This window comes from Malaclemys terrapin, chromosome 3, assembly GCF_027887155.1.
Source record: "Malaclemys terrapin pileata isolate rMalTer1 chromosome 3, rMalTer1.hap1, whole genome shotgun sequence".
Classification (NCBI taxonomy): Eukaryota; Metazoa; Chordata; order Testudines; family Emydidae; genus Malaclemys; species Malaclemys terrapin.
The window spans coordinates 151,135,572-151,146,262 of NC_071507.1; the positions used below are offsets into that span (position 1 = coordinate 151,135,572).

At 48.3% G+C, this 10,691-nt stretch overlaps 1 protein-coding gene across 2 annotated transcripts; it reads right to left on the bottom strand.

The window, feature by feature from the left end:
* Positions 1–317: 317 nt before the first annotated feature.
* Positions 318–10,691, bottom strand: MTO1 (mitochondrial tRNA translation optimization 1). Of its 2 annotated transcripts, XM_054022506.1 has the most exons (13): positions 10,343–10,691; positions 8,841–9,040; positions 7,817–7,934; positions 5,701–5,990; positions 5,004–5,116; positions 4,656–4,846; positions 4,196–4,326; positions 2,784–2,988; positions 2,532–2,703; positions 2,041–2,067; positions 1,659–1,777; positions 956–1,113; positions 318–749 (listed from the first exon to the last, which is right to left on the bottom strand). In XM_054022506.1, exons 1-13 carry the CDS (start codon positions 10,536–10,538, stop codon positions 573–575), a joined length of 2,097 nt encoding a protein of 698 aa, XP_053878481.1. In that variant the 5' UTR covers positions 10,539–10,691; the 3' UTR covers positions 318–572. The 2 variants fall into 2 exon arrangements, with proteins under 2 accessions (XP_053878481.1, XP_053878482.1); XM_054022507.1 differs by lacking the exon at positions 2,041–2,067.

A 10,691-nucleotide genomic window follows, 5' to 3' on the forward strand; every position in this document is an offset into this window, starting at 1 on the left:
AAAATTTGAGGCACAGGGGGGGTTGTATCTTAACATTACCCTCAGCCCATTAAAGAGTTACTATAAGGCAAGTATTTATAAATTCTTTCCATAATCAGGAATGTTTCCAGCTGGCTGAAATCACATAAAAAGAAAGGCAGCACCAGAGCTGGGGACAAATCCAAGTCCTACTGAAGACAATAAGCAGAGAGTTACTGGGCTCTTGGCTTTCTAGTTCTCACTAGCATCTCATGCTGCTCAACAGGGCGATATGTTCCTCCTTAGTCAACACCTTTGATAGAAGGGATGTTTTTTCAGCAATGCTTTTTAATAGGTGCTTGGTTGACTGATATCCCCATCATCATTTTATTTTAACTTAAGAGGAGCAAGACACACTGATGAGCTATTTAGACTCCTGGTCACTCTACAAAAGCTCCTGGGTATGCTGACTTCAGATTAAACTGATGACATAAGTCATAGAATGGTTTTTGGCTTCAGGTGTAGCATATCCATCGGTGTACTGTCTAATGACTTATACCCTCCTTCGTGAAGGCATTTTAACTAAGGCATTTTCTGGTTCCTCCTCATGAAGTTCAGCTCAAGCTTGAGTTCTGAAATGTACTCTTCCCAAACCTATTTCCCTCTGGTAAGGATCTGCCAGTCCTAGAGTGCTTTATGTGCTCTGTCCTTTGCTGATTGGTCTTCACAAATGTCAGCAGGTTAACAATGGCGGCTGGTGTAATTCCAGGAATGCGACTGACTGCTCCGATCTGTAGACAGAAACAGTAATAGATCAACTGGAGAATACCCGAGTTTCTGAAGCTTTCCAATGAGCCTTATTCCAGCCATTGACATCCAACTCCAGACAGAGACTAGACACCCGTACAAAGAGTCCCTTGGACAGATATGGAAGCATTTTGGTGCTTAGATGGGATTCCATCACTGTTCCATCCCCATCCCTGACCCAGTGCCTCACCGTCTGGGGGCGGTTGGAATCTAGTTTCTCTCGCACTTCCTGGGACAACGATGCGTCAATGGCAAAGTAATCTAGGTCCTCCGGCAGCTGGAGAGCTTCATCTCGACGTACTTCCTCTATTTCCTGCTGCTGGCTGGCTACATGCCACTCATAAACAGCTGCAGTGGGAGTTGTGGGGGGCACAGAGAAAATAATAATAAAGATACAATACATTTACAGCACAGGTGCTCTTGCCCCCAGAACTAGGACTTCTGGGTGGGATTTTCAAAAGTACCTAAGAGAATTAAGCCTCTAACTACCAGGGACTAGGGAGCTTAACACCTGTAGGTGCTTTGGAAAGTTTCACCAATTCAGCTTGCAATGGGAATGAATAAACACAGACAATGCTCCTCTCCCTCGAGAAGAGCCTGGTCCTCTGGGGCAGCTTGCAAGCCATTGGTGGAGTGGTATGGTTGGAAAAAACAGGACAGAATGAACAATGAGACAATTTCTCTCGCATCCCAAGAGTAGGAGAATAGGGGCCTCTCCAGGAGAGGGTTGGGGGCCAGAGATGAATGGGTCTATGCTCTGGTGACAATAATTCTTTCCCCACTCAAGTCCATGCAGAGATGACTGGGGTTTCTGCTCTGTGCTCCTTCACCACTGAATGAGCTCTAAAGTCATTGAGCAGATCTGGTTACAGAGGACTAGCAGACTCCTATACCTTCTATTTTCAGCCTCTCTGCCAGTTCTCTCCATTCAGCAAACTTTCTCAGGGGCTCTGGGATAGCTCTTGCCAAATGCTCCATGGTGACCTCTGGATATTGAAGGATGTCAAGGGCACTGTGAAAACAAGAACATGGTAGCAAGGCCAGCGAATTACCCAGAACAGGTTAACAGCTGTTCCTAGTGAGATCCGCTGAATTTAGCTTTGGCAAGGTCAGTTCAGAGATGAATGATCACAGAACCTATCCCCTTTTGCGCCGCCACCACCAGATGAGTAAGGGAGAGCAGCTCTTTGTTGAGAGGAGGGCACATTTGGGTAGGCAAATAGGGAGAAGGTGGCTAGATAATGGCATCTGAGGAACCTTGAAACTGGAAAGTACCTCGCAAGGGAGTTTTCAGGTATTGACCTGTAAAACAACAAAAGGGAAGGTAAAGAAAGGAGAGACGAGGAGAGATGGAGAGACTAGGGCCACCGTGACCAAGAACTGCTACCATCTGGCCTAGCTGAAATGAGTTGGTGGTCTCAGTCTAGTTCCTAGGCCCACATTGTCCAACTATCACCTCCCTTGTCAGCAGTCTCAGTAGAGGCTCCAAGGGCTGACCAGTGCTAAAGAGTGGAGTGCCTTCACATAACCAGGGAGACAGTCGCTCCAGCGCAGGGCTGAGGCACATTGCATAGAAAGTGCTACTTTGCCGCAGCCAGTGCTATACCGCTTCCATGGCTAAAGACAGGCTGTCCGTCTGCCACTACACCACCTCCCAGAATTAGATTTACTAACTGAGTTTTAGAAAGCAGAGGAGAGAAAAGCAAAGGCCTCTTCTGCAGAACTACACACTGGACAGACAAGAAAGGATCAGCTGTAGCCTTTACCTGGCAAGGGAGCTTCGACTGGTGCTTATGGAAGCCTCTGGAATCAGCCTGGCCCATTTGGTGGCGGTGAACTGAAGAGATTTTAGCACTGCTATTGCCTCCTCTAAAGTAGCCTTCATCTGAGATGTCTGTGCATATCGCTGTTGGGACACACAGCCAGCTTCCTCAAAACCTTCATAGAGAGAGTGTGCGTGAGCAAGAGAAGGTGCACAGACAGGGCTGTGAACATCACCAGGAGAAGCAACTGCCTACCTCGGAGGGTGAGCCTGCTGTCTGCGTTGTCGGGCCGTAGAGACATGCGGAATTCCACTCGGCTGGTGAACATGCGGTATGGTTCGTTGGTGCCCAGGGTAGTGAGGTCATCAATCAAGACTCCGATGTAGCCCTCTGTGCGGCTAATGATAAAAGGGGGCTTGCCACTGACACGCAGGCCAGCATTGATCCCAGCAATCACTCCCTGCCAGAGAGCAAAATGGTCACAGGAGCTGCTGCGAAGCCAGCACAATGGTGCTTCCCTGATCCACACATGTGGCCAAATATAAGCCACTAGATCTGTGTAGCACACTCCGTGTCACATGAGGTGTGTGACGGTCTGTGATGCTTTAACAGCCCTAGTGGTTTTATTCCCACACTGGGAAAAAAAGAGGCTCTCCACATCCCTTCCAGAGCTCTGAGAATCCCCTCCTTCTCCCCCAACTGAAAGCAGTGTGTCATAGTGACTATCTTTCAACCTGAATGCTAGGCCAGACTGCTTGAAGCTAGTCATCATTGTTACTTAATCAATTCAGAGGGACTAACTGGCGATGCGATCCTACCTGTCTGTATGTCTGTCTGTCTGTCCCCTGAGAAGAATTCTTTTTCTGCAGATCTTCCAGATTAGTTAGTCCTTACTACCAATAATCACACCTGGCACCAGGGAACTAGCCTCTTGGGCTGGCATTAGGATTCCTTGGTATTTTTAAAAACTAAGTTGTAGGAAAGCTGTTCCTGAGAATAGCAGGGCCTTTACTACCGAATGCTCTGACGGCCATGTGCGCATAATCCCAGATCATATCCACAACTCAGGCAGTGCCCAGCTGGGAACAGCACTGGGATCATGTGCAGGAGGAAGAAGAGCGACAAGGCAGCCACTGTCTGACACAGTAACATATGGTTTGCAGTGCTGTTCAGTACCACTAGATTGTTTTGTTTTTTTAATGTCAGTGCTTCTCCACTCAGAGTCCAGTGCTACAGTTGCTGATTGGGGTCAGAGTTCTAAGACATCGTCAGTCAATGTAGCCATTGGAGACTTTTCACATGTGCTTCCAGTCATGCCCATCAGGAGTGCAGTCTCCACACTGCCCATTTGGCGGTGTCTACACTAACTAATATTTTTATTTATTTTATATTATTTATTTATTTTAACAGACTTTGTAGCTGTAATGCATCACTGATGCGACTCCAGCAGTGGTAATCAAGGTTGCAGGCAGGATGCAGGCAAGCTGTGAGTAGTGTTGGATGACACAGTGGCAAAGCTGTTCTCTGTCTGCACTACACTGTTACTGCTATTGGGGGCTGCACTGGAGGTGAATTACATCTACCAGGCTTGCTAGTTCAGAGAAGGCCTTTCAGGTTATATCCATTCCCCTTCTGAGTGTGGAACATGCACTCCCAGATCTGCTCACCTGGGCTGCAGCTTCTTCATAGCCCGTGGTGCCATTTATCTGTCCTGCAAAGAAGAGTCGCTGAACAAGACGGGACTCAAGGGAAGCACTGAGCTGACGGGGGTCCAGAAAGTCATACTGAACCCCATAGCCTATTATAAGCAAACCAGACAGACAAAAATCAGTCATCCATCAGGGGAAGAAATTCAAACACCCCTGCCTCATTCCACAGAATAAAGGTGTCAGAATTCCCACTGACAGCTCAGCATGATACAACACCTCCCCATAGCCGCCGCCCCCCCAAAAGTGCAACGGCATATAGGTTTTTTCACACCCTCAGCCTCTGGGTACAATAGGGGTCATATTTCCAGATGCCTTTGCAATGTAGATGTAATGTAGACTCCCCTCCACCCCCTTCAATGGAAAGCTGGTCTGGAAAGGGCCAGCTCACACTGGTTGGAGTGATCTGGCCCTCACTCACCTGGCTGCACCATCTTGGCTTTCTCCAAGCCAGGGATGCATGCAATCACCTGCTCCTGGAGCTCCGGCGGCAGAGTCATTGACATCCCTTGGGGGTAGATGATGTTGGAATCCAGACCCTCAGGCTCCAGCCACAGCTGATGAATGCGGTTTGGAAAGCGCAGAACTTTGGATTCAAGCGAGGGACAGTATCTGCAACAGGGAATATCCATCAGAACAAGAGTGCTGACCTGGAGAGAAGCAATCTCTGACAACAGCCCTCCCAGAAGCTATAAAAGGGAGACCCAGAGGGCTTCAGATGCGCAGTCAGATTACTACACACAGTTCTCTCCAGGATGCCCATACTCACCGGGGCCCTCTTGTTGTCTCCCGTACATGGTTGTTCAGGTGAAGGTTATCGTGGATGATTTGCTCCACTTTGGCATTGGTGAGAGTTTGGTAGCATGAGAGCTGATCTTCTGGCTGACAGAGGTCAAGAATCACTTGGATTTAATCCAACAATAATACTTTGCACTTATTTAATACTTATAATATTTAATACTAATAATACTTAGCACTTTTTATCTAAAGACCTCAAAAGGCTCTACAAACATTATCTAACATTCATAATAGCACTGAAAGGGGGGTAGTGTTGTCATCCCCACTGCACAGATGTTCAGTGATGTTAAATAACAAGCTGAAGAGTGATTCAGTGGCAGAGAGTAGTAAAACTTTGGGAGCCTTGAAACCATGTTCTCTGCTCTAATCAATACACTACCCACCCAATTACAGCACAGATATCCCAAGGAAGGTGATAGATATGGGGTGGCGGTTAGTGGCCTTAGCCTTCCTAGCTAATTCAGAGAAGCTGAATTCTGAGCCATCAAGGTGAGGTAACTCGATACCCTTTGATTGCATGGGTCAAACACTGACAAGACCACTTCCTCAGCCAGCAGACCCCACCCACACACTGCCTTGATGGTACTGATCACAGCAATATAGGGATCACTGAGAGCACTCTCCCAGCTCACCCCAACTGCACATGTATTGTCAGCATTCAATCCCACCTTGATCCACACAGCCTCACTGAGGAAGCTGAATGGCACAGGAGGGTTGTCAGCCGTGTGTCTCTCCAGAATGCTGAAGTCAATAGAGTCTTTGGCCAGTCGAGGTGGGGTCCCAGTCTTCAGCCTTCCCACAGCAAATCCCAGTTTCTCCAAGGTCTGAGCCAGCCCAATGGAGGGCTGATCCCCTAATCGCCCAGCGGGATGCATCTTTAATCCGATGAAGACCATCCCCCTCAGAAACGTGCCTGTAGTCAGGATGACACTCCCAGCGTGGACTCTGCTTCCATCCCCTGGAATACAATCATGTTTCTGGTGCCGTTACCTAGCACCAGCCCACATTCTCCACTGAATTTCTGTGTGCCTCTTGTCAATACAGAGAAAACTAATGGAGACACAAAACCAGGTGCAATTTAACCTTCCCAGTACTCTGTCTCATCCTCATCTGAGGGGATGAGAGCGAGTGCCAGTGACCAGAGCAAAGCCCAATTGTTACCCGAAATTGGGCCAGCTAGTAAGCTTAGGGAGGACTAATGACCCACCAGAATTTGGCAGAAAGCAGCACATTTATTATACTGATAGCTAAGCTCAAAGGAAGGGGGAGTGGTTACACTCACACTCGCATACTCACGCTCCCAGGACAAGCACGGCACTGGAGATGTCAGGATCCTTGAAGATAAGTGCCCCACAGTGCAGCAATGGACGGTGCGACTGAGAGAAGTCTTCCCGAGGCACAATGAAATGCAACGCAGTGAACCACTGGCCAGGCGGTCCCGGGCGAAGGGCCTTCACGGGAGGTACAACCTTGTGAGTGCCTCCTTGAGCACCTGGCCCCTTCCCCTTTTAAGGACCTGCTCCTCATGGCCTGAGACTAGAGATGACTTGGCTGCATCTGGTTGGTCACACTCCACCTCGAGCAGTGTCCATGCACTGGGTGTGTGATCGCTGCCTAATCAGAGTCCCAGACACCTTATCTACCTGGAAGCTCTTCTGATCTTCCAGGTGTTCAACCAGCCCATTCATCCCACAAACATTCCAAGAGGGAGAGGAAGGGGGAAAGCCACTTCACAGGTATTCAGAGAGGAAGAGACGACAAAAAAAAAAAGGGCAGGGGGGAGGGAAGTATAACAGACTCAAAATACTCAACAGTATTTTGAGTATACAGGTTATACATAGCATAGTTATACAGAGCATATAAATCACTGCCGCTCCTACAACACAATAAGTTGCGGACCCACATTTCAATGACGTGTGACAATGAAATGAAAGAGACCCTTTCCTTCCCCACCAAGAACTAATGACAGAGACAGCTGGAGGGTCCTTGAGTGTTTAGGATTTCTTTTTGATAGGAAGAATTAAGATTTTATCTACAGATTTTAGGTCCTCATCAGTAAAGTGACCGAGGAAACACAAGAACTTACAAACATGAAACTGTTAAAGTAAAAGGCCTCATCAGTGCAAAGCTGCTTATTTTCGTGTTACTATAGGGAAAGGTGTTGGTCTGGCAGCAATGGTGTCTGAAGTTCTTCTACTGAGATAGGATGACAACCAGATAACCACAAAATAAGCATTACGAACAATTTCTTCTACACTTCTCTCATGCCTGATGGCTACCCTGAAAAGCCCACTTCTAGGGACCAGTTCCATGCAGTTCTCCATCTTCATGAGACTGTCAGCAAAGGAGTCAGTTGGTGCTATGTGTGATGGTGATGGCTGTAATGTGGATAACATTCACTAGAAACTGTACTAAGAAAAATATACTCTTTTTCACAAGTCAAACACTAGTTAGACGGAAAGGAGTTTGTATTCGGCACACCTGATTAACCCAACAAAAATCTTCTCATATAGCCTCGGACATATTCTGAATGACTGGTCTAGAGATAAACCTTTGCAAATCTGTTCCCCAAATCACCTAGTTCTCACACCCGCCACTGTGACAGCTGGTTTGTTTCACACATACTCAACCTAAAGCAGATTAACGAAAGACTCCTTATCCTTTTACCAGTCCCGACTTCGAGCACAAGTCAACTTGAGGAATCAGACAGGTTTACTCTCATGGTCCCACTTAGGGCCAAGACATAACCAAGCCAGTGAAGCACCTTGAGCTTCCAGTACATACCTAGAATGACTCCACTGACTTGGCATTTCCCAGGACGGTCTGGCTCTGGTTCCGTCAGGAGAAGATCCTCCACAGATGCCTCATGAACAGTCAGCAGTGGAGTGTTAAGGATTTCTTTCTGCCACGAAAAAAGGAAGTATTGAGTGTCCCTACATCACTAAGATGGGCCTTCCGTCCCCTCAAAATAACATCTCAGAACCTCTTCCCCAAAACATTCAGCAACAGCCTCCCTCCTGCATACACAGAGCTTCCTTTCCTTCACCCCATTGCTTTCCCACTCTGTCATCAGGTCATTTCACTGTACTTGTGATCCAACTCGCTGTCCAGGACATCCAATTACTGCACTGTTTGGGATTTATTAAATGGAAATGAAGGACTAGTAGATTTTAAGTCCAGAAGAAACAATTAGATCATCTATTCAGATCTCCTGTACAACACAGATCATACATTTTTTAGCCAGTTACCTTGCATTGAGCTCAATAACTTGTGTTTGACAAAAGTATCTTGCAGAAAGGCTTCCAGTCTCGAAGACTTAAGAGATGGAGAACCCATCATTTCCCATTCCCTAGTGGTTAATCACGTTCACTGTTAAAAAACTGTGCCTTATTTCCAATTTGAATTTGTCTGGTTTCAGTTTCCAGCCATTGATTCTTGTCATGTCTTTCCCAGCTAGATTAAAGAGCCATTTAGTACCTAGTATTTTCTCCCCACAAAGCTATTTGTACACCATAATTAAGTCGCCTCTAGATTTTTTTTTTTTTTTATAAGCTAAACAAATTGAGCTCTTTCAGTCTCACATTGTAAGACACGGTTTCCAGCCTCAAATTAGTTTTGTCTTTTCTCTGCACCCTCTCAATTTTTCAACATCCTTTAAAAAATGCGGACACCAGAACAATGGTGGGTTATTTGTTTCTCTAATTAGACCCAAGTTTTACTTCTCTCTCATTTCCCTTGACCCAGTCAAAAATTTCCCTGTCCCATTTTGCCCCATTACTTCTCTTCTCCCCCGCCCTGTCATTCTCACCTGCATGTTTTCTTTATAGAGTTTCCTATCAATCTGGGCTCGGAGACCCCACACAGCAGGCCCCTTACGCCGGTTTAGCACCTTGTAATGAACTCCAGACTGATCACAGATCCGAGCGCACAGCCCGTCCAGGGCATCTACCTCTCTCATGAGATGCCCCTTTCCAATGCCACCGAAGGAAGGGTTACATGACATTTGCCCTAGATAAAACACAAGAGAGCCTTTTATCATCAGCTAATGGCAGCCTTACATTTTCTGAACCCTAGCATTTATTACTACTGTTTAACAAGAAGGTAGCTCAAGGCCACAATATCAGAACTGGCCATTAGACCAGGGATCCTGGCTCCTAGCCTCATACTCATTCTATACGTCTATGCTGCTTCTGAGACATCACAGAAACTACTAAAAGGTTAGTTACATATCGCTGTGTGGCCACAGAATCCACTGGGTTCTGCCACACATGCAAAGCTGCTAGGGGAAACAGACTGTGTGTGCCACAAGTATGGCCGTGAAGCTCAGCTGTTTCTCATATACATCATAGAAAGACAATGTAGTCACTGAAGCTTCAAGCCAAGGACAGTGTTTCAATGACAGCTAGCTAGTTAGACACTCAACCTGAGCTCTGGTCTACACTACAGATTTACATTGGTATGACTGTGTCGCTCAGGGGTGTGAAAAATCCACACCCCATATGCAACGTTTGTTATGCCAACCCCTCCCCCCGCCCGACTGGTGTAGACAGCGCTGTCAGCGGAAAGCTTCTCTTGTTGATATAGCTGCCACCTCTTGGGGAGGTAAATTAAACTACACTGATGGTAGAGCTCTCTTCAGTCAGAGTAAGAGCGTCTTCATATTAGCATTACAGGAGCACAGCTGCATCAGTGCAGAGTTTTAAGTGTAAACCTGCCTGCTCCTAAGACAGAAGTAATTCTAGTTGAGTGAAGGACATAAGGAGGACATCTCAGAGCAAGGAGAGGCATCGACCTTTTGTGATTATGGCCACATCTACGTTATGGGTGCTACAGCACTGTAGCTATGCCATTATAGCAGTATAGAGTAGATACATCCTAGAGACTGATGAAAGGTTTTTTTCCAGTGCTTTACGAACTCCACCTCCCAAGCAGTGGTAGCTAGTTTTTGGAAGCATTCTTCCTTCCACCTTGGAGCGTCTGGGGGAAAGGGCGAGGGGGGCACAGATCAGCCTCGGGATGTGAATTTTCCACCCCCAAGCGATGCAGCTATGTCGATCTAAGTTTTACGTGTAAACCAGGCCTAGGGCTTGTAATGGACGAGTCCTGCTGGACCCTAGATGTGTCCAGCTGTCCCACAGCACCGGTGGCCAGGAATGCTCTTCCCGGCTCGGTGGCTGTGACCCTTTAGGCGCCCTACGATCAGCCGGGGGCTGCGAGTCTCTGCGCCGGGCGCTACCCGCGAGCCCACACGCTGCAGAGGGGGTCACAGCGCAGCGGGAGCGGCTGACGGGCTCCGGAGGACGCGGTTACCGATGGTGTCGGCCTTGTGCGTGACGAGTAGCGTCCGGACCCCGCTCCGAGCCGCCGCCGCCGCCGCCTCCGTCCCGGCGTGGCCCCCGCCGATAACGAGGACATCCCAGCGAGGCGCGGTGCCGTCGCTCCCCGCGCGCCGGCACCAGGGCACCGGGGCGGACGGCAGCGCGCGGCGGCGGCGGAGCAGGAACATGGGGGCGGCTCTGAGATCTCGGGGGTTTCCCCGCTGTCACGTCGCGGGTGGGAGGCGGCGAGGCCCGGGGTCAGCGGAAGAATGAACCGCGGACCCGGCATTCCACGCGCCCCCTGGTCGCCGCCATGTCTGCGGTCTCCTGACCCCGCCCCT